The 26,699-nt window shown below is 36.0% G+C and overlaps 1 protein-coding gene across 3 annotated transcripts in view; it reads right to left on the reverse strand.

The window, feature by feature from the left end:
- The window catches only part of AP3B1 (adaptor related protein complex 3 subunit beta 1), a 359,745-nt gene extending 333,394 nt beyond the window's left edge, over positions 1-26,351 (reverse strand). For 2 of the 3 annotated variants that reach the window (XM_056824795.1, XM_056824796.1), the window contains exon 1: positions 25,998-26,330. In XM_056824795.1, the coding sequence (XP_056680773.1) occupies positions 25,998-26,125 (128 nt within the window). In that variant the 5' untranslated portion in view covers positions 26,126-26,330. Of the gene's footprint in view, positions 1-25,997 lie in introns of all 3 variants that reach the window. The other variant, XM_001367618.4, reaches the window with a different exon arrangement.
- Between the last annotated feature and the right edge of the window lie 348 nt (positions 26,352-26,699).

Raw genomic sequence — 26,699 nt, forward strand, 5'->3', positions numbered from 1 at the left:
AAATATAAGCTTGCATTATTGTCTACAAACATTGTAGACAACAAAATTGAATGCTTTGTAATTTATCACAGTGCTACAATGATTAACATCAAAACAACCAAGCTAGGCTCTTAATAAGAGAGAAAAATAACATTCTTTGCACAAATAAAAACTATTGTTAACTGCCTATACTTTTATACTCAACTAAAAATACTGGTTTTGCCCAGCTACTTATTTCTTTTTTATTCTTTGTTACAAGTATTGGTTCTCTGGGAAGGGTTTGGAGAGAGCATGGATGTATCCAGAATAAAGTTAACATAAAACCAAAAGACATTAATAATAACATTTAATGTTTACTCTCTCCCTACTACTTAAGGTTTAAATAAACCAAGAAACTCAAATAACGTGTTCAAATCTGAAAAAAAGCCATGGAAATATTTAGTTCCCCAAGGAAACATCTCAACACTGGAATTTACAATTATTCTCAACACTTCAGTTCATCAATATTTAGTTTCAGAGAAAAACACGAATCTCCATTCTTTTGATTACATAAAAACAAATTAATATTTCCTATACTTCTAAAGTGTTATGAGATGTGACCTAAACAGTCAAAATTTAATTTTCACATTTTAATAGATGTTAAAGAGAAGAAAAACTGTCAATTCTTATTTATCGCTACTAAGAGAAAACAATGGTAACCTGGACAATTCTACCTAGATTGTTCTGTGGGCATCTCAAACTCAATATCAATAATCTTTAAAATCAACAGACTAGATATATGATATGAAAGATAGTGTGGAGTCATAACATATGGATTATTAATCTGGGTGATTGGGAAGATGGTAGTGCCTTCCATAGTAATAGGAAATTTGAGAAGTGAGGAGGGCTTAAGGGGAAAAGCAATGAGTTCAGTTTTGGACACATCAAGTACATAATGAGACTTGAAAGAAACCAGAGAAGACAGAAGGCAGAGATAAGGAGGGAGAACATTCCAGGCATGGGCATGGAGGGGTAGAGACAATCAGTGAAAATTCTTAGAATTCAGAGATAAAATTATTTTGTATAAAGGAACAGCAAAGGGGCCAGTGTCATTCAATCAGAGAATACTGAGAGTTCAGGTGTAGACATGTTGAGTTTAAGATGTCCTCAAGACATGTATTTCCAGATGTCTAATAAGCATATATGAGCATCACAATCAGAAATGAGGTTAGAATTAGACACAGTGATCTAAGAGTCATCAGCATAGAGACAATAAGTGAAACCTTGAGAAGTAATGAAATCATCAGGTGAAACAGTATAGAGGAAGAACAGAGGACCCCAGATAGTCTTAGGAAGGACATGTTTTCCATTTTTCCTTTGTTTATCCTAAATACCTAGGGTCTAGCACTTAACTGATACATACAATGCTTTGTATTTCAGAGGTAGTTAATATCTTCTTTAATCAGGACCCTCATTCTCCCTCCCATCAACCCCCTTTGTCTTATTCCCCTCTTTCTTCTCTGTAGGGTAAAATAAGATTCTATATCCAAATGAAAACAGCTGTTATTTGCTCTCTGAGCTAATCCCAATGAGAGTAAAGTTTAAGTATTGCCCATCATCAGCATCATCCTCTCCTCTACTGTAACAGTGTTTTCACATTTTAGGTGAGGTTATTTACCCCATATTCCATCTCTCCCTTCTTGTTTCCCCCACTGATTTTTTGCATATCATACTACTCAGCTCACTCGGATGCCCTCTATATATATTCCTTCTAACTGCTCTAATACTGATAAAAATTTTAAGAGGTACAAATATCGTATTTCAATGTAAGAATATGAACAGTTTAAACTTATTAAATCCCTTAAATTTTCTTTTATTTACCTTTTTATGTTTCTCTTGAGTTTTGCATTTGAACATCAAATTTTCTGTTTAGATCTGGTCTTTTGATCAGGAATGCTTGGAAACCTTCTATTTTATTAAATGATCATTTTCCCCCCTGAAAGAATACCCTCAGTTTAGCTGGGTAGAAGATTCTGGGTTGTTCCCTTGCCTTCTAGGATACCATATTCCAAGCTTTCTGATCCTTTAATGTGGAAGCTTTTAAGTCCTATGTACTCCTGATTGTGGCTCCATGATATTCTAATTCATTTTTTCTGAATGGCTGCAGTATTTTCTCCTTAGCTTGAGAGTTCTTGAATTTGACTATAATACACCTAGGAGTTGTCATTTGGGGATTTCAGGAGACAATTGGTGGATTTTTTTCCACTTCTATTTTACCCTCTTCTTCAAGAATATCAGAGCATTCCACACAACTAAAACTAGACTTGAACAATTGGAAGAACATTAACTGCTCGTGGGTAGGACGAGCCAATATAATAAAAATGACCATCCTACCCAAACTCATCTATCTATTTAGTGCCATACCCATGGAACTTCCAAAAATTTTTTTTACTGATTTAGAAAAAAACATAACAAAGTTCATTTGGAAGAACAAAAGATCAAGGATATCCAGGGAATTAATGAAAAAAAATACAAAGGAAGGGGGTCTTGCAGTCCCAGATCTCAGACTATATTATAAAGCAGCGGTCATCAAAACAATTTGGTACTGGCTAAGAGACAGAAAGGAGGATCAGTGGAATAGACTGGGGGCAAGCAACCTCAGCAAGACAGTATATGACAAACCCAAAGATCCCAGCTTTTGGGACAAAAATCCACTATTTCATAAAAACTGTTGGGAAAATTGGAGGACAGTATGGGAAAGATTAGGCTTAGATCAACACCTCACACCCTACACCAAGATAAATTCAAAATGGATGAATGACTTGAACATAAAGAAGGAAACTATAAGAAAATTAGGCGAACACAGAATAGTATACATGTCAGACCTTTGGGAAGGGAAATACTTCAAAACCAAGTAAGAATTAGAAAGAATTACAAAATGCAAAATAAATAATCTGGATTACATCAAATTAAAAGGCTTTTGTACAAACAAAAGCAATGTAACTAAAATCAGAAGGAAAACAACAAATTGGGAAACAATCTTCATAAAAACCTCTGACAAAGGTTTAATTACTAAAATTTATAAAGAACTAAATCAATTGTACAAAAAATCAAGCCATTCTCCAATTGACAAATGGGCAAGGGACATGAACAGGCAATTCTCAGCCAAAGAAATCAAAACTATTAATAAGCACATGAAAAAGTGCTCTACATCTCTTATAATCAGAGAGATGCAAATCAAAACAACTCTGAGGTATCACCTCACACCTAGCAGATTGGCTAACATGACAGCTATGCAAAGTAATGAATGCTGGAGGGGATGTGGCAAAGTGGGGACATTAATTCATTGCTGGTGGAGTTGTGAATTGATCCAACCATTCTGGAGGGCAATTTAGAACTATGTCCAAAGGGCGATAAAAGACTGTCTGCCCTTTGATCCAGCCATAGCACTGCTGGGCTTGTACCCCAAAGAGATAATGGACAAAAAAGACTTGTACAAAAATATTCATAGCTGCGCTCTTTGTGGTGGCCAAAAATTGGAAAATGAGGGGATGCCCTTCAATTGGGGAATGGCTGAACAAATTGTGGTATATGTTGGTGATGGAATACTATTGTGCTAAAAGGAATAATAAAGTGGAGGAATTCCATGGAGACTGGAACAACCTCCAGGAAGTGATGCAGAGCGAAAGGAGCAGAACCAGGAAAACATTATACACAGAGACTGATACATTGTGGTACAATCTAGGGTGATGGACTTCTCCATTAGTATCAATGCAATTTCCCTGAACAATCTGCAGGGATCTAAAAAAAAATACTACCCACAAGCAGAGGATAAACTGTGGGAGTAAAAACACAGCTGAAAAGCAACTGCTTGACTATAGGGTTGGAGGAGATAAGACTGAGGAGAGACTCTAAATGAACACTATAATGCAAACTCCAACAACAGGGAAATGGGTTCGAGTCAAGAACACATGTGATAACCAGTGGAATCATGCGTCGGCTATGGGAGAGGGAAAGGCGGGGGGGGGGGGGGGGGGGAAGGGGAGGGGAGGAAAAGAAAACGATCTTTGTTTCCAGTGAATAATGTATGAAAACGACCAAATAAAATAATATTAAAAAAAAAAAGAATATCAGAGCAGTTTTCTTGGGTAATTTCTTATAATGTATTGTTTAGGTTTAAAAAAAACAACATAATTTTCAGGTAGTCCGATTTTCTTTAAACTGTCTTTTCCTGGATCTATTTTCCAGTTCAGTTGTTTTTTCAATGAGATATTTCATGTTTTCTTTTTTTTCATTCTTTTGATTTTGTTTTAGTGATTCTTGATGGCTTAAGACATCATTAGTTTCTACTTGATCAATTCTAATTTTTAAGAAATTATTATTGTGAACTTTTAAACCTCCTTATCCATTTCATTAATTCTACTTTTTAGGAAACTTTTCTTCATTGGATTTTTGTGCCTCTTTTTTTCCATTTGGCCAATTCTGCTTTGGATTGCTTTCATTTCTCTTCCCAATTTTTCCTCTGCCACTGTCAATTTATTTTTGAAATCTTTTTTGACCTCTTGCAGAGCCTGAAACCAATTCACATTTTCCTTTGAGGTTCTGCATGTACTTGCTTTGATAATACTTGATAAGTAATTGAAGTCAAAGCTTCGAAGTAGATTTTTCATTCTGAAAAGTGCTTCAAGGACAATGGTTCTCTTCAAACTCTGTCTCTACCATCTATAAATTCAAGTCAATTTTAACAGGAACCTCCCTAATATTTAGCAACGCTTTCATTCATCTACTGCTGATTCTCTTCAGTATTCATCCACAGGAGTTGTTTGAAATTATCTATCTTCTATGTTCCAATACAAATTTCCTTCTATTTTGCTCATTATTCACCATTTTATCTTCTTTCTCTCACACTCCACTTTGTATTGTACTTACTTGAAAATATGATAGCCCCATCAACAAATATAAGTTCCCTGAGGGTAGAGATTGTTATTGTGGTTTTTAATCTTTATATTCCTGATAACTAGTACAAGGAACCTCAAAGAGTAAGAACTTAATCAATTCTTGCTGAGTTGTTGAATTGCAGTCAGAATAATAAGCTGCATTTAAAGAATTTATTTTTTATGAAGGACTTCCCTCAAAACAACTCTGTAAGTTATGCATTACCTCCACTTTAATGCCTAGAAAACTGAGTCTGAAATTTGCTAAAGTTCAAAAGGCTAGTAAAGGGCAAGAACCTCTTCAGAACTTCTGTCTTCTTTTTTTAAGTCTAGAGTACCACACTACCTGTAATTTGTCAAATTTCTGAAAATTATATTATAAAATTCACTAACAGTATATTCTCTTTGAGTAAACTACTACTGGACATATAATAAAACCCAATAAAGAGAAAGACAGAATGAAGGATTCCACATATACACAGAAGAGAACTATAGGTATTTATCCAAAAAAAGGGTTTTTTCTAGAAACAAAACGGGTACTCAATACTGGGCACTGGTTAAACAAATTGCTACAAATTAATATAATGTAATATTACTATTTCATAAGGAAGGGTAAAGATGGAGAATTCAGGCAAATTTGAGAAGACTTAATTGAAGGAATACAGAACAATTCAAGCAGAACCAAGAAAACAATTAAAATAGCAAAGTAAATCATATACTCATATACTCAAATATATCAGGACTTTGATGAATGCAGAGACTAATCTTAAACTTCAGACTAACAATGAAATATTCCTTCCCTCTCCTCTCAGGAGGTATGGAATATAGCGTTCGGAAGCAGATATGGCCACGGCTTTGGTTTATTTAGCTTAAGTACAATTCTCTATTACAATGAAGGTTCTCTATAGGAGAGATGGGGAAACCTGTCATTGCGAAATATTTTTTTTAAAGCATCAACAAAATATTTAATTTCTTTCGGTTTTCTTCATGCTTTTTTGTTTTTTACACAATATTTCCCAAAAAGGCCCCTTACTTCCTAAAGGCTAACAAATGAGCCTTCCTTTATAAGGAAAAAAAAATTTAAGTTATATAAGACTAACTTCATCAACTCTATCTGATTGACACCAATCTTCTATCTCTCAAAAAAAAAAGGAAAAAAAAGGTGATGAATATTTCTTCCACTCTTCTCTAGGAACAAGACATTGTAATTATACCATATTCAGTTTCATTTCATTGTTCTTTCCATTTACACTGTTGTGAATATAAAATACAAATATAGTTTCCTGGCACTGCTAACTTCATTTTGCATCAGTTCAGACAATCTTCCCATCTTTTTCTGAATTCTTCATGCTATTCATTTGTATTATTTTTTAAATAACAATAAAACTTTAAAACTTTAAAAAATATTCAGAAGAATGAAGTACTGGATCATCATCCCTGTCTGTGCCCTGTATTCTCCTACTCAGACTCCTGCTTTGGATTCCATAAGCCATATGGCTATGGCAAGGACAACATTTTTTGTTGCCTCTCAATACTCTCCCTCAACAGAAATTCAGCCAAATTCTCTCTCACCTCAGCAGATGGAAGTTTATGGATTCACCCACCCCCAATGATATACATAGAAAATTGTGGATGGCCTAGGACAGAGGAAACTGTTCAGCAGTGTCAGGCTTAATCCAAAACAAGGGGGAAGGGAGTTTGATTTCTAGTAAGACACAAATCCAAAATACTATATATACCATCAAATCTAATTAATGATTAGTCTACTTTTGTTGAACTATTTTTCTTCTTGTCTCTTCTTTTATGTTCTCCATTATAGGGGACAGATCTTAGGGTAATGGGAAAAAACTGATTATTTTTGGAAATGAAGGTCAAGCAAAAACTAAATATATCAATTAAAATAGCTAAATAAAAATAGATGGCTAGTCTCTGATTGGTACCTACCATCTTAAGTATAGGTCCCAAAGAGGCACTTGACACCAAGGGCAAGTATACATAAAGAAAGATCCAGAAATATGGCCTGGTGGGTCTCAGGATGAGGAGAAGATAAATGAAATAGCCAAGATTTAATCTTAGTCCCAATATCTGAGTCCAAGTTCATTCAATGTTATAATGCCTCCTACATGAAAGATAAATATGATATGTAGGGCAGGTCACAGCTTGAGTTATTATCTGTAAAACAGATAATTAGAAGAATATAACTTCTTGACTTACAAGCACATTAACTCAGGTTATAGATCAAATAAACAATATATTGAATGGGTTTTCACTGAATATATGAATAAAAGTATTAATAAAATAATAGCAGAAAAAGTGATTTAAGGTTTGCCAAAGCACTTTACAAGTTAATTTGGTCCTCATCAAATCAATATAATTCATCATGCCCCTTTTGGAAGTGACTTTAGGCTCTTGAAAGTTATGCCACTATGGCAGATCTTAGAAAGACTTTAATTATGGGCCTAATAATGAATTATAATGCCCAAGGACCAGTCTTCCTAAATTTTGAGAGGTTGGATGAAAGGTAATGATTTTTTTCATCATAAAAACTCTTGAAAACCTGTTTAGTAACAGAGTAGCATTAGCAGTAGTACTCCTCACACTGACAAAATTACTGAGCCCTTAATTATCAAAGTATTATTCATAGTTACAGTACACTAAATAAATGTTATACAAAAATGCAACAAAATCATTTCCTTCTTGATTATTCTTCATTGGGCTCTCAGCTTTAAATTTTTATTTTGAATTGCAATTTGTTTTTAACAGTTCATTTGTATTCACAAGTGTGATACTGTCAAATTATTTTAATATAATACACTTGTCATTCTGTAAGGGTTTACGACTTCTTATGCAGTAAAAAGAGTATTTCATCCAACCATCTGTCTCCTTTTTTGTTTCTAACATTCAATTTTGGTACATTTAAATATTTTTTAACAAAACAGTAACTCATATTTTGAAGCCTAACAAAAAGGCCTGAATTTTATTACCATTTTTATCACAGAATTTCAATGGATCAGACATCTACAAGATTATATCTATTACAATGAGAAAGCATTTTGTAATATCTCCAGTGTTAACAAAAATTAATAGCTCTTCTAAACAGATACCTTAAAAGTCCAACAAACACTTTTTATTTTCTCTGTGCAAAAAATATTCAATAAATAATCTTTTTCATGGCATAATTATGTCTCATTTCCCCCTCCCACTTATCTGCTAATCACTTCTTTTAAGTCTCCTTTGTTAGATTCATCAAACATATCTTACTATCTAAATCTGGGCTTTGTCTTGGTTCCTCTTCTCTATCTACTGCCCCCCTCATGGTAAACTCATCAGATCCCATCATTTCATTTATCATCTCTACATAGATGATTTCCAGATAATCAGGTCTCCTCTCTCTCTTGACTCTCAGTTCTGCATCATCAAGTGTCTAGTGAATAATCTGAACTGGGTACAAACATCTAAAATTCAATTATGTCCAAAACAGAGCTCATCAATCTACCTCCCTCAATCCTACAGCTCTTCCAAAATTTTCTATTTCTGTCACAGGCACCTAGGTTTACAATCTTCAAGTTACCCTTGATGCTTCATTCTCTTTCTTACCCCACATATAACCATGCTGCCAAGTCTTATTGATTTGATTTGTGTAACATTTCTTGGATCCATCCCGGTATTTCTACACACATAGCAAACACATAGCCAATCTAGTTCAGGCTCATATTGTCTCATGTCTCTAATAGTCCCAATTGGTCTCCCTATTGTGAAGATTAGATTTAGCTCTCCCCTGATAGTAACAATTAAGGTACTTAGCTCTTCCTTTATTGCAAAGATTAAATCATAATTCCCTGTCTATTTTTAGATTCTAATCCCTAAAGTGTAAACCCAGTACTTAAAGTAGATCTACCCATTTTAACCACAAAAAAGATTGCACTAACTACAAAAAGGTGTGAACTAACCACAAAAAGGTATGAACACCCATTTCATACATTGAGTGGGAGGTCTGTGACCCATGTGTTTTCGAAAGAGTGGGCAGTCCTGGAGAGGAGTGTCTGCTGGGATTGATAGACATAAAATTTAGGGGAGGTAACACAAGAGAAAACGGTCTTTAAATAGTGGAAAACAGAGACACACAGGATCTTCAGTCACTCGGACTTGGAGTGAAGATCATCAGTCACTCAGAATTGGACTGGAAGACAGACACTCAGACTTGGAGTGAAGACACTTGGCTGTGGAACTGGACCTCTGGAGGAGCTCATGCAGGAGACCTCAGACTGCTTTCCTTTTAGATGGTCACTGTGGTGAGTGTAAAGGTTGACTTCTTTCCTTGCCCTTTCTGGAGGTGTGAACCCCAGAGAAAGGCCCATCATCTTGAGACTCCTTTTCCCCTGGTTGGGGCCTTAGAAATTTCTACCTGGCTCAGAGGAAGCCAGAGCTTTCTCCCTCTCTCCCCCCTTTTCTCCCTTCCTAATATCTTCCTCTATTGTAAAAATAAATTACCATAAATTCCATTTACTTGAGTAATTCATTTGGGGATTTAGAAATTAAATCCCTGGCAACCACCCATTAAACATACAATCCAATCATAAATTTAACATTATTTGGCAACCACGAAGAGACATCCAATCTTCATACTACCTCAATCAATAAACATTTATTAAGCACTTATTATGTGCCAAGAATTATGTTAAGCACTAGAGCTGTCCTGTCTCTATTCTATCTCTATATACTTGCAAAAGTGATTTTCCTAAACCCTACATCAGAAAATGTCTTCTGTTCAATTGCCTCTAATGGCTACCTTAACCTACTTTTCTAGTCTTTCCACTGATCCCCTTCTTATACTCTATAGTCCAATCACACTGACCTGCCTACTGTTGTTCACATAATGATACCATCTCTCATCTCCATACTTAGAACTTACTTCCTCAATACTATCTCTCATCTCCATACTTAGAACTCACTTCCTCAACACTATCTTTTAGAATCGATTGCTTCCTCAAGAGCTTAGTTCAAGTACTACCAAGCCTTCTCTGAACCTCTAAAAATTACCTTTTACTTATTTTGCACCTATTTGCATGTAAATATATTGTCTCCCACAGAAGAATGCAAGTTTTTTGAAGGCAAAGACTTCACTTTTGTTTTGATTGGAAGGGGTAGACAGTAGAAGTAGAGATCTCCATCCAGATCCTCCATGAAGGGAGGGCAGCCAGCTCATTATTTTCCATCTGGCTGCCTTCCTCTTAAACCCATCATCTTAGTGCCAGACACCTTCCCTCCTTCCTTCTAGCTTCTTTCTCTATGTTATTTCCATTAGACTGAGAGCTCCTCAAAGGCAAAATTGTCTTTTGTCTTTCTTAATATTCCTAGAATTTAGGGCAGGTGTTTAATGTTTACTGATGACTTTTTTTTTATCCCCATCACTTAACATGGTGCCAACCATATGGTAGATGCTTAATAAATGCTTAATAATTGAATGTTACAATCTCTTATTTGGGGCATAAGGGGGAAACTAACATTTAGCTCAAAAAGAAGTTACACAAGGGAGAAATACATCTATGTTTTTGGAGATATGATTTCACATGAAGTAAATGTAAATCCATGTAATAATGAACTAGTATATTTCTACTGTAAATGAAATTGGCATTCTCCTATTAAACAAGTTGTAGTGGTCTAACAAAGAAAGCTATGTTTTGTTTTATATACAAGAAAAAGCAGAACACACAAAAATGGAAGTTCAAGTTCCAAAAAACATTTCTTTGTTTTTGTTCATCTCAAAAAATACCGAATCTTTCTTATAAACTTATGAAGAACAAATTAGGGTCACTATAAATGTTAGGGTCACTATAAATGTCCAATTATGACATGAACAGAAAGAACTTTTCAAAGCTCAAAATGCAAATTCAATTTGCATAAAATTGTTGATGCTCCTTCTCTGAATTCATTGTTCACACATCATTGTATACTGGAAATAATGCCAGATAATTATGTTCACAAAAAAAAAAAAAGACTACTGAAACAAAACCTGAAGCCTTGCAATTGTACTAACCAATTTTAGCCCTGGAAAGAGAAGAGGAAATAAGACTTCTTTGTATACCCTAACAGATATGATCACAGACATGGGTAATTGTTTTTATATTTGTTATAAAGGGAAGACTCACCAAGAGTAGAAAGGGACAAACATAAAATGACTGTTATAAAAGCAAAAGGCATCATTAAACCATTAATTAAAAAAAATTTAAAGGAAAGAGACCAATTTAAAACAATAACAGATTTGGACAGTTTTTTAAACAGTTTCTTTACCTATAAAATAAGGATAACACTGCATTGCCTATTTGCAGTGTGACTACTTAAAAAAGTACTTTGTAAAACTTTTAAGTACTTTACATATCATTCAAGAATAGGTGGTTGTCAACAAGTGGTTTCTCCATCAACAAAGAATACAACTCCTCTCTGACCTAATCTTTCAGAGTTTCTGTGGCACAAAAGTTTTTACAACTTAAGTCATAGGTCTCTGAACAGTGAGGCTAGTCCTCATAAGACAGAACTAAAGTCTCTTTCCAGGGCTATACTCAAAAGCTTTTTCAGAGCTTGTGTGCCACTGGCTAAGTCTAGGGTCACCCAGCCAAGAGGAAGCATCAAAGGAGAATTTCAATGGGAAAAAGTACAATGTAAATTTTACTATTCTTAATACATATGTACAAGTGGCTTGGAAATGAGCCTCACTCCCCACTTCCATTTCAACTTGATATCTTAACTACAAGGGATAATAGACAATTTCCCAAGATTCTTCAAAATGGATTACTATTTCATATTTCTGGGGTATTAATATGGACAGAAATGCTTACAGAAATCTAAAAAGTATTGTCAAAGATTATAAAAATTAAATAGGCATATGTTGTGTTTTCCTCAATAATAACCATTGGTGGCAAGGAATGCTAATTGATTTGGGAAGTGAACAGCTGGCTAAGAAGATGATATCTGAAAATAGAATTTGGATTTACAGACCATGGCTTAAAATATGGAGAAGAGATTCTTGGCCAGAGATGGAGCACACCTGACAATAGCTAATAAGAATATATTTGCCAAATGTCTTGCAAATCAAATCAAAAGAGCTTCAAATCAAAAAAGATGCCAAAAGGGGGAGATACGGGGAGTGTCATGAAAACTAATGGTAAGAACTTATAAAAAGGTTGCTTGATATCACACAGAAGAATGTCATTTCTAGAATCTCAACTATCCAGATTTTGTACTAAAGAAAGGGAATGTCATTTCTAGAATCTCAACTATCCAGATTTTGTACTAAAGAAAGGGCTCTACCCCAGACAACACAACTATGTAAAAACAACAGTTGTATTAGGTGTACACATTGTCCCCTTCAAGCCAACGGTAGTAATGGCAAATACTGTGTCTGTCAACAATATGAAAAGATAAGAATTTAAAATTTTTAAATATTTTTAAATCATTTGTAGTTTATTAATGGACTAAGTTACTTATATATTCTTTAGGAGATCCAAGTGGAAGGGAAACAAATTATAGGTGATTAATATGGAAAATGAAAGAAATTTAGAGAGGAGAAAAGTCAATTTTGGACACTAAGATTCATTCATTCAAAAAATGTTTATTGAATACCTACAAACATGTAGAACAAAAGCTGAGATATTGGGAATCTGAAATGTACAAAAAGGAGAAAGAAAAAAATATAAGCTCCTTGAAGGCCAAGCCCATTTCATTTTTGTCTGCTCATGTGTAGCTCCCAACCCTGAGCTAGGCACAAAGTAGGCACCTATTAAATGCTTGTTGATTAGCTATTATAGTTGATTAACTATGGCCATTTATAAATTACTTTCCTGAAGTCATTTATAAAAGGGCACATCTTAAGATTACAGATCAACTCTGGCTCTGCAGAAACTGTGCCTATTAGTAAACAAGGATTTCCAGAGAACGTGCTCTATAATTTCAAAGGGGACAAGTTTCTCGCTTCACAAATCCAAGCTCAACCTTTACGTAGCAGCAAGGAAGAAAAAAAAAAGACTAAAGGATACAGTGCCTAGATTCTTAGCTCTAACAACATGTCAGCCTTATTCCCAAGGGCACAGTGGACTAGCCAAGAAACTGCTCCATTGGAGATAATCAGCTAGAAGGCTATGTTGGGGGCTTCCTCAACCCCAAAATCCAGATGAATTAAGTTTCCTTGGGGAAAAAAGGGCCCTCTGGACTAGTTTTATCAACTATTAAAGGACACTAGTTCAGCTGAATTACTGTAACTTGGAATCCTGTCTCTCAACTGTAAAAAATAGACTCGAATATAGGACTACAATCCCCACGAGCCTTTGCTCCACTTCCCCAAAATGCTTTATAATCTCACGGGAATTCTGAGGTGGGTCGAGATCGAGGAAGGATTTAAGCTGGTGGCAAAGGTTTTTGAGGTCTTTTTTGGACTTCCGTTTTGGAGCAGGCGCGTCTCTTGCGTGATGTGAGGTTATTTTGTCTAGGCCTCTGGCCTAGGCACATGTTTCTTATTTGTATATTCTTTAATTTTTAACCTTTAATAAACCTCTAAAAAATATAATACTTCTTGCAGAGAGAAACTAATTTCTACCTGCCTCAGTCTCCCCATATTCCTAAATGTTAATCTTTATAGTTGGCGTAACCACTTCGGGAGAAAAAAGCTCTCAATCTTCTGATTTAATCTTTAATATCTAGTACCTAGAAATTTTTTTTTTGAGCCATATCTCTCTGGCCAAGGTTTTTTACCCTTGCAAAGCTGCTGCTCGATCTAGACTTGTTGCATTTGCCGCCCACCCCACCCCACCCAGCTCAGCCACTTTTGCCTGCGGGCGTTCAGGCCCCCCCCCCCCAATCCAAACCTGATTCAACCAAGATTGCAATCACCTGGTTCCCGATCTCCCGGCCCTCTGGCCCTGCCTGCCTGTTTCTGCGCCCCAGACCCACAAGCGCGACAACCGCCGGCTCATCACCCAGATCCTTGGAGCAAATTCACTCATAGCTCAGGACTCATTGCGACCAGCTGGTAACAGTATTGGCCACGTGGGTGGAGGGGAGAGAGGAGAGGGAAAGAAGAACGGGCAATTTTCCCTTAGGCTAAGCCTCTGAGCAAACTGGGTATTGACTCCACGTGGGCTCCACGTGGACTGGGGCAGGAGGAGGGATCATATTAGGGGAGAGGGGAAAGAGAGACTAGAGAAGAAACAGATTTTTTCAAACAGAAACTTAAAAAGCAATGGGCTGTTTAAAAGGATTTTTGACTGTTCTGGTAATTTCATTGATTTTACCTGTCAAGGGAGTAGACTCAGCCCAAAGATTCAACTTTAACTTTGGGGAGGCAAATGGGTGGCTCAGCGACCTGATAGCCAGACATAAAGACATTCGATCCTGGGTTAAAATCTGGCCTCAGATACTTCCCAGCTGTGGGGCCCTGGACGGGTCCCTTGAACCCCATTGCCTAGCTCTTACTACTCTGCCTTCGGACAATAGACATTTAAATGGATAAACCCCCAAGGAACTTTGAAGAGACTAAAGGCTATATCTTGAGGCATTTCAAACTCCAATGGTTTATAAAAAATCTCTGTATTCTATTGCATTTTTTGTTATGGTTTAACTTTGTGATTTTAAGTTCATATATAACTGGATTCAATATTATTCTGCTTGAACTGAAGGTTGATTGAATTTATTTTGAATGTACTGAGTTTTGAAATTCTGTTGTTTTTCCCCTATAACTGCGCTGAAAATATTGTTGTGAATAAGCCCATATATGAAAAAACAGCCTTTCTATTTTGACTTTGTAAATTATCACATAGATGGACTTCAGAACTGTTTATAATTGTATTAACAACCTTGGAAAATTTAATGTGCTAAATATCTCAAATGATTTTAAGGGTTTTTTAAATATGATTTTTGGATTTTTTTTTAACAATCTGGTTATTTTTGCCTGCCCTAAGGCCCATTAGCTGAAGTGAAATACATTTTATAACCCCCAACCTTCCCGCATTTCTAAATATGTGAATGGAAGTTGGGCATTTATATCCCTAAAAGCCTCCAAAAAGGAGCACCCCTTTATTTATACTCTTCAGCTCACTACTTTACTTCTACCAGAATGATATATAGATTTCTTGATTATGTTCTTAACTCTAGATGAGTTTTACTTTGTTTAAAAAAATGTTTATTACCAAGGTTGAAAGAAAGCTATGTTTGTAAAAATTGTGACAAATATCCATCAATTCATATGTTTTAAAAATGTCATACAGCAACTTATGTGAAATATGAAAGTGTATTTGTTTGCTATTGTAATTAATTGGGCTATTGAGAATTTTGGGGATTTTGATATCTACATATTTGTACTACTGTATTTTTAAAAATGAAAAATTGTAATGACCAAATAAAATAATGTTTAAAATTTAAAAAAAAAAAGGAACAATAGAAGCCACTTAAAAAAAATGAAAAAATTGTTAACCTTGTTCAATTCATTTGCCTTCTACTCACAGTGGAGCATGGCCAGACATTAAGAGGAAATGGATCTCATTTTTGGTGAGAAAGCCTTGTATTTTATCTTTTTGATTTTTCTGATGTCTTTTTAATATCTCTTGCCAATTGATTCATATACCTCATACCTCAGCCATGCATCCCTAACTGATTCTGTATCTTTCAATCACCCACAACACGGGGAAATGTAAAAAAATAGTATTGTAGATTGCAAAGTTTAAATTCCTTTTGAGAAGAATTTTAGGTAAAGAAGATGCCACCTCTCTGAATCCAGAACTGAACTGTTGGAGAAGCCACCATGAAGAAGCCTCCAGACCACAAGCTGCACAAGATCAAATTGAACTTTGGGTGTGGTTGATTGAACATTTATTTGTATGTATACTTTTATGCCAAAGGGGACTGCCCCCTAACAGCTTTTTGTCAATGCGTTCAGCAATTATTGGTTTTATTCATTTTTCTCTTATCCTCACATTATTGTAATCTTTTAAGTTTATTATGTTTTTATGATCCTTTTGGGAAAAAATTAATTTTTCCAAAAATGATCACACAGGGAAATGTAAAAAATAGACTCAAATACAGGACTACAATCCCCACGAGCCTTTGCTCCACTTCCCCAAAATGCTTTGTAATCTCACGGGAATTCTGAGGTGGGCAGAGATAGAGGAAGGATTCAAACTGGTGGCAAAGGTTTTTGGGGTCTTTTTTGGACTTCCGTTTTGGAGCAGGCGCGTCTCTTGCGTGATATGAGGTTATTTTGTCTAGGCCTCTGGCCTAGGCACATGTTTCTTACTTGTATATTCTTTAATCTTTAACCTTTAATAAACCTCTAAAAAATATAATACTTCTTGCAGAGAGAAACTAATTTCTACCTGCCTCAGTCTCCCCATATTCCTAAATTTTAATCTTTACACAACTCATATACTATATTAGAGCTATAAGAGCCTTAGATATCAACTAGTTCAATCTCTAGATCTTCTACAAGACAGCATTTTAAATAAGTCTCTCAATATCACACATCTATTAAGTGGCAGTCATGAGTAGTAGTCATGCTACAGTCAAAGTTATCAAATCATTTTGATCCAAACTCTGCCCCATGACAGAAAAATTCTACACATAACTACTTTTCTACTCAAAAGTAGAACACAAAGGCTGATTTTTAAATGCTAAAATGCCAACAAAATATAAGACTACACTTAATAGTCTCCTATAAAGCAGTCAACAAGAATTTATTAAACATGTACTATGTATCATACATATACTGTGCTAAGTGCTAAATATACAAAGGGGGCAAAAAACAGTATTGCTAGCCTTTAATACAGGTAGGCAAATTTTTTCTCCTTTCTTCCATTGCTGTCAAACTTAAATACTGCTTTTTCTTTCTAAACATGGCACATTGCCAACAGTATAAAAACAGAGACACAAAAATTGCCCACACTGTCATCTTCTCATAATTATTCTTTCTTCTGGTTTAGAGATTTTGACCTTTGCTTTGATCTAACGATAGAAAAGCTGATTTGCAAATTACCCTCCTATTGGTAATTAGCTTTTCTTTAAAGATATGGTCAATTTCATTGAGTGTGTGTGATATTTGACACTATACACAACCAGTACTTTCTAAAATCCCTCTTCCTTAAGTAATTTTAATATTAGATCCTGGAAGCGTAGCTTTTAAAATTTAAATGATTTTGTCTTTAAAACTGGAGAGGACTCATAAGTACAGTACAAAGCATCCTGTATTTGGAGTCACAGAACTTAGATTCAAAACCTGGCTCTGCCACTTCCTAAATAATCTCAGGGAAGTTACTTCTTGGACTACTTGGACTGTGCAGTTATTAGAACTCTAATCTGGCATATTTAAACAAATTGGTGAAACTGAAAAATGAGACTTTGATAAAGAAGAGACTATAATAACAAAAATTATCAATATTTCCCATGTAAAATTAACCAATATAAAGCAACAGCCACACAGGAAAAACAAAAACCTAACCTTAGATACTTCCTAGCTATATGATTCTGGGCAAGTCACTTAACCTCCACTGCCTAGCATCTTACCACTTTTTTGTCTTAGAATGAAAACATAGTATTGATTCTAGGATGGAAGGTAAGTGTTTAAAAAAATGCTATATGGCTGGATATAACAAAAAACACAATCTCAGAAGGATTATGATTGCAAGGGACCCAAAGGGCAATGGAGAAATACTTAGGGCACACAAATCAGCTCCAGGATATTACCAATGATGATTTCTGTGCATTAGCACCATAAAGTATATTATCCAAGAAACATGATTGGAAGAAAAAATAAGCTGGTCATGTAAGGAGCACAAGGGAGAGAATAGCAGATAGCCCAAGTGTCTAAGGAGTACTTAAGGAATGCAAACACCTAGAACAGTCTTGGTGAACTTTTTCAAGTTTGCAGTACCCAAACCTACAACTTTCAAGCTGCCTGCAAGCCCTACCCCCACCCCATTACTCTGGAGAGTGAAGGGAGGAAGTACTTATTTTGAGCTGCTGGACAGAGGGGCAGGGCATGCAAAAAATTTCCTTGGGCACTGGGAAGAGGGGGAATGGAGTAGGTCCCCCACACCAGGCACACATGCCAATACTTCAGCAATGATTGACCTAGAGAATGGTTTCAAAAGCATGGGAGAGGAAGAGGGGGAGGGGAATCTCTATGGAACATTTATAAGAGGATATGATGGCATACTTAGAGAATCTTAGGGAATCAACAACAAAAAAAAGCTGAAACAAATAACAACGTCAGCAAAGTTGCAGGATATAAAATAAACCCACACGAATCAGAAAGAGAGAGAAAGAAAAATCCCTTTTAAAATAACTATAGTGTGACCCTGGGCAAGTCACTTGACCCCCATTGCCTAGCCCTTACCACTCTTCTGCCTTGGAGCCAATACACAGTATTGACTCCAAGATGGAAGATAAGGGTTTTAAAAGAAAAAAAAGAACTATAGACAATATAAAATATCTGGCAGTCTAAATGCTAAGATAATGCTAGGAACTATATGAACACAATTACAAAACTCATTTCACACAAATAAGGCCAAACCTAAACAACTGGAGAAATATTAATTGTCCATGAATAGGTTGAGCCAATATAATAAAAATGACATTTATAATTTCAATTAAATTACTTATTCAGTGCCATGCCAAATTATTGGAAAATTACTTTATTCAGCTAGAAAAAATGATAACAAAATTCAAACAGAACAGAAGAATATCAATGGAATAAATGAAAGAAGAAAAAAAGAGGTAAAGGAAAATAGCTCAGCAGTACCAGATCTCAAACTGTATTACAAAGTTGTAATCACCAAAGCAATCTATTACTGTCTAAGAAACAGATTAGTGAACTAGTAGAATAGATTAGATACACAATACACATTAGTAAATAATCACCATAATCTAGTGTTTGACAAACCCAAAGATCCAAAATTTTGGTAACAAGAAATCATTATTTAACAAAAATTGCTAGAAATACTGGAAAGCAATTTACAGAAAGGAGGTATAGACCAATATCTCATACCTAGATAAGGTCAAAATGGGTACAAGATTTAGACATTAAGGGTAATACCATAAGCAAATTAGGAGAGCACAGAATATTTTATCTGTCATATTTATGGATAAGGGAAGAATGTATGACCAAACAGGAAATAGAGAGCATTACAGTACACAAAATGGATCATTTTGATAACATCAAATTAAAAGGTTTTTACATAAATAAGATCAATGTATCCAAGAATGGAAGAAAAGCAGGAAACTGGGAGGAAAAAGGTTTTTACAACTGCTTTGACAAAGGTTTCATTTCTCAAATATAGAGAAATGAGTTAAATTTATAGGAATAAGTCATTTCCCACCCAATTGAAAAAATGGCCAAATGATATGAGCAAGCAATTTTTGAAGAAATTAAAAATTTTATAGTCTATGAAAAAATTCTAAATCACTATTGATTTGAAAAATGCAAATTTAAAAAATTGAGGTACCATCTCATACCTATCAAATTGTTAATATGACAGAAATGGAAAATAATAAATGTTTGAAGGGGAATGGAAAAATATGAGCATTAATGCACCACTGATGGAGCTGTGAACTGATCCAATCATTCTGGAGAGCAATATAAAAACTATACCCAAAGAGTTATAAAACTGTATGCCCTTGGATCCAGCAATGCCTCTACTAGATTTGTACTCCAAAGAGATCAAACAAAAAGGGAAAGGACTTAAATGTACAAAAATAATTACAGCAGTTCTTTTTGAGGTGACAAAGAATTGGAAACTAAGAGAACGTGTATTAATTGGGGAAATGACTGAACAAGCTGTGGTATATGATTGTAATGAAATACAACTGTGCTATATATAAGAAATGACAAGCAGGATGCTTTCAGAAAAACATAGATAGACTTACATGAACTGATGCAAAGTGGAATGAACAGAAGTAGAATAGCGTACACAGTAATAGCAATGATACATAATCAACTGTGAATGATTTAGCCATTCTCAGCAAATTATCCAAAATAACTTCTAAAATACTAATGATGAAAAATGCTATCCACTTCCAGAGGAAAAACTGATGGCTTATAAATGCAGAGAGAAGAATATTTTTTTACTTTATTATTATTATTGGTTTTGATTATTTTCTTTTGAGGGTTTTTTGGTCAGTATTTTCTTTTACAACATGGCTAATGTGAAAATGTTTTGCATGACTATATACATATAATCTATATCAAATAGCTTGCATCTCAAACAGAGAGAAGAGAGGGAGGGAAGCTCCAAAAAAATTTTTTAAGAATGCTAAAATTTTTTGATTGCATGTAATTGAGAAAAATAGGAAAATGAAAAAAAGTTTGTGGTAGGACCTAGAAAAGGGTTTGCACAAGATAAGAAGGTATGGCTAGATAATAGAATACTCATATAGATGGGATCATGCATCTACTGAAGCACTGACAATTACCTTAACAGACAGGAAATAACTGGTCATAAATATAAAAGTAATTTCAGAATCAACTATTTGCAAGTAGTGAAATCCTCCAATGGTTACAGAAAAAGGTGAAAGAAATTATGACACACTATAAGAAAGAATGACAATAAGAAAACAACAATATACCTACAGCTACAACAGCTCTACCCAACCTAAAAAAATCTGCCTCTGAAAATGAGAAATGAACAAAAGACTTTGACAATCAAGCAAAAAAGTCACCAAAACAATAAGGTTAAAATAATTTGAAACTGCCTAAACAAGTAAACATTTAATCTTTCTTGTGATAAGAAATAAGGCAGTCAAAGGCAATGTTCCTGCATTTGCAAAACATCACAGAGATGACTATGGGCAATACAGTCACCAAAAAGAAATTGAGAAGCAGGGTAAATCTAATGCACCTAAATCTTGAAAATATTATCTAATTTAGAGGGCCTACAGACAAATGTAATTATGAAAGTTAAGACCAAACTGCCTGAATTTTTCTTAACTCCTTTTTTTTTTTAACCTTTACCTTCTGTCTTGGAGTCAATACTGTCAGTACTGTCAATACAGGGCACTAAAGCCTTATTCGTTTAATATTTAAATGCAATTATAAAATATACTTTTCCCTATTTCATTAGAAAACTACTTGTTCATTAATTGGGGAATGGTTGAACGAATTATGAACTATAAATAAAATGAAATAGTTATGTGAAGATAGAATTAACTCTCCCTTTGTCCACTTTTAGTTAATCAAATCAAGAACTTAAAGTATCCCTACTTAGTAGCTAGCTAACCTTAGGTAAGAGAGCTCACAAGTCTTTTACTAGTTCACACCCCCAAAGGCCACAAACACTGCCCCCTCCTTGGGCAGTGCTAGGCAAACTGAAAGACTGCAATTGGATTCTGTTTAGAGGGGGAGAGACAAGAAATTACTTGGGAAAAGGGGGTATAAAAGAAGAGACCAAGATGTTCTGGGCCTCTTGGCTTCCTTGGTTTTGGAGAGGCTGATTCCTTGGAGACTCTTTCCTTGGATTCTATACCGGTGAGTAGAGCTGAAGACATAAACAGGACTTCTGGTTGAGAACCACTGGGAAATCCATGTGGAGATCGGGACTTGGGGAAGCCTCTACCAGGGCTGAGTCAGACTTCACCTGAGCAGCACTTAAGGCTGGTAGACTAAGACCAGACTCTGTCTCCTTCATATATTTCCCACTTTCACTAGCTCTACCTTGTTGTAAATAAAAGCTGCTAACAGTCATTTTGACTTAGGGGTTAATATTTTATAAACAGTGACTACTTTTATAACTCATATTGAGTAAAACTTATTTTTACAGTTAGGTCTTCATCAGTTAACATAATGAATCCTATGATAGATTCATTGAAGACTATATTGCATGTTTTTAAATTCATAGTATTCAAATTATGTAATTACTTAAAATATGGTAACTGCTTTCAGCCCAATGTAAACATAAGAACTGAAATAATATGGGACAACTTCATAGGATTCATTATAAGCACAAATAGAAACTTGTCTGAATTATTTTGCCACAAGCAATGAAAAAAAAATATATTTAGAGAAATCTGGGAAGATTTCTCGGAAATGATAGTTAAGAGAACAAAACCAAAATAACAATTTGACAGCTGTGTAAAGAATAACAATGCTGAAAGACTTCAGAACATAATCAATTTACTGACCATCACTCCAGAGGCCTAATGAGGACTAATGAGGAAGCATGCTACTTTACTTACCTCCTAACAGTGAAGTGATAGACTTAGGGTTCAGAATGATGCATAACTTCTGGAACATCTCAAATGCATGAATTTGTTTTGCTTTATTAAACTTAATTGTTACAAGGACTGTAGTTTTTTCACTTGGAGGGGAAGAAGAGGCTTTAAGAGATTGTGTTGCAAAAAAAAGTATCATTGAAGGATTTTTTTTTAATGCTCAGAAGAAAACAAAGTTCAGAAGGAAAAAGGCAAGCAGGTTACATTTTTAATATGCTTTCTTAAAAAACAAATGGTATATGAGATTAGTGTTTGTATACATCATCCTTTTTCTATTCTAATTTATATGGAAATGTTCTTTTGATTTGTTAATTAACTTTTTAATGAGTTTTTTAAAAAGAAAACTTTGGCTATTTCCAAAACAAAGTGTTTTGATATTTGCAAAAGATGTGTAACTTCTCAACCACAACTACAATCCATTAAGGTCTTACTATGTGCCTAATTCTAGTGTGAGGTATCATAGTGGCTGTTGCAGCATTTCCATGAAAGTGAAATTTCACCAGATACCATTACTCAATATGAGTACTCTTCCAGTAATGTAATATATATATATATATACACACACATATATATATATACATATACATATATACACATACACACATCACAATGCCTGCACTTCCCATCCAATCGGGCTTTGTCCTTATTTCCCTAACTCCCATATAAAGGACCTATCCAAAGTTTCAGAGGCTTTTCCTATAGTTCTTTCATTAATTTCAGAGGGACTGGCCTTTCTATGTATCCTCAATGCTAAGCACAATGCCTGGCACATAAAAATGCTTAAAATGCTTGCTGACATCAGTCAAACAATCCTTAGTGTCTTCTAAATGCAAGATAAGCTGACATAGTAGAAAAAAAAAAGTCCCAGATCTAAAGTCAGGAGATCTGGATTCAAGTCTCATTTCTAATACTTGCTTAATTGAACAACCACAAGAAAAATCACAAGGCAGCATGAACTAACATTTACCAAATAGAACGCCTGAATCCTGCCCCAGACATCAGCTATGTGACCATGGGCACTTGACCACTTGGGTCAAAAGTTCCTCATCTATAAAAGGAGGGGGTTGAACTCACTGACTTCTAGGAGTACTTCATTTCTGATCCTATGAACCTCTCTTGAGTCTATTTCCATCAGTAAAATGGTAATAATAATTTCACCACCTCAATGTTACATGCTCTTATTTTATAAATTTTAAAAGCACTACAAAGTGAATAATTGCATCTTAAAGTTATCTTAAAATGTTATTTCCATCCTTTTAAGAATGCCATTCCTATTATAATAAATTAGGTGAACACAGAATAGTATACCTGTCAGATCTTTGGGAAAGGAAAGACTTCAAGACCAAGCAAGAGTTAGAAAAAATTACAAAACGTAAAATAAATAATTTTGATTACATTAAATTTAAAGTTTTGTATAAACAAAACCAATGCAACCAAAATTAGAAGGGAAGCAACAAATTGGGAAAAAATCTTTATAACAAAAAGCTCTGACAAAAGTCTAATTACTCAAATATATAAGGAGCTAAATCAATTGTACGAAAAATTGATAAATGGGCAAGGACATGAATAGGCAATTTTCAGATAAAGAAATCAAAACTATCAATAAGCACATGAAAAAGTGTTCTAAATCTCTTATAATGAGAAATGCAAATCAAAACAACTCTGAGGTACCACTTCATACCTAGCAGATTGGCTAACATGAGAGCAAAGGAAGATAATAAATTTTGGAGGGAATGTGGCAAAATAGGCATTGCTGGTGGAGTTGTGAATTGATCCATCCATTCTGGACGGCAATTTGGAACTATGACCAAAGTACTTTAAAAGAGTGCCTGCCCTTTGATCCAGTCAGACCACTGCTGGATTTGTATACCCCAAGGAGATAATAAGGAAAAAGACTTGTACAAAAATATTTATAGTCACGATCTTTGTGATGGCAAAAAATTGGAAAATGAGGGGATGGCCTTCAATTGAGCAATGGCTGAACAAATTGTGGTATATGCTGGTGATGGAACACTACTGTGCTCAAAAGAATAATGAACTGGAGGAATTCCATGGGGACTGGAACAACCTCCAGGAATTGATGCAGAGTGAGAGGAGCAGAACCAGAAGAACCTTAAACACAGAGACTGATACACTGTGGCACAATCCAATGTAGTGGACTTCTCTACTAGCAGCAATGCAATGATCCAGGACAATTCTGAAGGACTTAGGAGAAGGGATGCTATCCACATCCAGAGAAAGAACTGTGGGATAGGAGTAGAAACAAAGAAGAAAAACAACTGCCTAATCACATGAGTAGATGGGGATATGATTGGGGAAGTAGACTCTAAACAATCACTGTAGAGCAAATATCAAGAATATGGAACTAAGTCTTGATCAATGACACATGTAAAACCAAATGGAATTGAGCCTTGGCTACAGGAGGGGGGTGGGAGGAAAGGAGGGAAGAACATGAATCATGTAACCATGGAAAATTTTTCTTAATTACTCAATTAAATAAAATTCAAAAATTTAAATTAAAAAAATGCCATTCCTTTAAAAAAAAACCCTACATGAACTAAGTCAGAAGCTTAGAGGTAGAAGAATTCTTAGGGATCAAATGCAACCTCTACATTTTACAGATGAGAAAAATGAAGCTCAGCAAAGATAAGAAGACTGGCTAACTTGATTTAATACGTTAATGGTAGAGGCCAAGCTAAAACCCAGGTCTCCTGACTTAGGCAATCATAAACTGAATGGAATCTGGAGAGATTTCCTTTACACTTCTATTTTCCAAGTCTAACTATATATTTCTTAAATCTTTAAAATAACAACAACCTACAATTAGTAAAGATTTTAAGACAAGCTGAGAACTTTATCTTTTTCTAAATATTTGTTCCTTTTTAGTGTTTCTAAATGGAATTAACCAAGAACCTTACAATTTAAAAAGCTTTCATACAAACATTCCAAAAACCCTTGAAATAGAAACAGTTTTGGTAAAAGTCAAAAGTACTAGATTTTGAATCAAATCAGAGAACCATACACAGATTTCGAGCCTACAACAGTGTATGAGAGCATATAGTCCAACCCCGACTTTTCACTTTGGAAGAAAGAGAGCTGAGAGAGAAGTTAAGGAACTTGCCCAAGAGCCTGGGTTTCGAATCCTGCTACTATCTGTGGTGATTTTGGGCAAATCATTTATCTTCTCGGGGTCTCAATTATTTACCTATAAAGGGAAAAGAGATTTTGGCTGTGGTTGGTGGTGTTTGTTTTGTTTTTGGGGGTGGACGGTTATAGGACTAGATGACACTCATAGTGAATTGGACATAAATTGTTAGATAATATGAAATAATAACATTTGGGATGCGCATAAACGCAGTGTCTGGAACCTAATCAGAGCTTAAGAAACGCTGGTTGATTGATTGGTCAGGAAGACCCAGTTTCAAACTCCCTCGTAAGTCAGCTGTGTGACCACCCAGGGCAAGGAAGTCTCTAAGCATCCCAGGCCTCAGTTTCTCACCTGCAAAACGAAGGAGTTAGTACCCCTGGTCCAAAAGTCTCCTCCAGTTCTAAACCCCCGCCTTCTTCCTCCTACCACACCCCCCACTCCCTCCCGGAACCGAGTACGAGTGCCCCTTCCCCCCCTCACCTGGTAACAACCCACCCAACTGGTCCTAATTCGCTCTTATTAGCCCTCCCAGTTGACGACAGACCCTTTCCACGAGCCCCACCTAAGCCACGACTGTCACCTTCCTCCCTTCCCCTAATAGCCCCCAGCATGGTCCCCAGACCACACTAAGAATGCACCTCCCCTAAGCCTCAGTTTCCTCATCTGCAAAATTGGGGCAAGTCCACTCGTCGCCCTCTCCCCGGGCTCCTCACTTTTTCAAGTCGCTGCTGAAGAGGCCGAAGGCGCCTGCGGGGGACGTGGCGGGGGTGGCCTCCTGGCCGAGCTCGGGGGCCTCGCCGCCGGCGAGCTGATCATTGTACGACAGGCTGTTGCCGGCCATGGCCGTGGCCTTGCCCTCGGCGCGTTCACGCTCGCACGCTCTCTTCCTGGCTTCTGTGGGTCCCAGGCTCTCCTCCGCGCACTCCCTCCACTCTGGCTCAGAATCGCGTCCGGCCCTGGAGACCTCAGCAGCTCCCTCACCCGCAAGAGGCTCCCGGAACAAAACTAGTTCTGGGGCCGCGAGGTTCGCGCAGGCGCCGAAGATCTCGCAGGGAGCGCAGGAGCCCGGAGCCTGGCTCTGGCGCATGCTCAGTGCAGACAGCCCCCACCCACCCACCCAGGCCACCTCCCCCGGCGGCTTTGGAGACAGAATTGCTACACTCCATACCTGGGTTTAGTGGGGCAGTGTTTTTATTGCCTTAAAGAATGTTCCTCCGGCGGTTTGGGAGAGGGCTGCTCTGGGTGGGGTAGATTTACTTTGGACACATTTTTTTTTTTATCCTACTAGGGACCGCTCCGAGGTTTGCTCTGTGTAAGCAAATTTCTTTTCACCGAAATCCTTCTGACCTGCCTTTGATTAAATCTGTTCCCGCAAACTGTTCTGCCATACTCTACATAGGTTTTAAGAGTTTTGC

Source organism: Monodelphis domestica, chromosome 3 (assembly GCF_027887165.1).
Source record: "Monodelphis domestica isolate mMonDom1 chromosome 3, mMonDom1.pri, whole genome shotgun sequence".
Lineage (NCBI taxonomy): Eukaryota > Metazoa > Chordata > Mammalia > Didelphimorphia > Didelphidae > Monodelphis > Monodelphis domestica.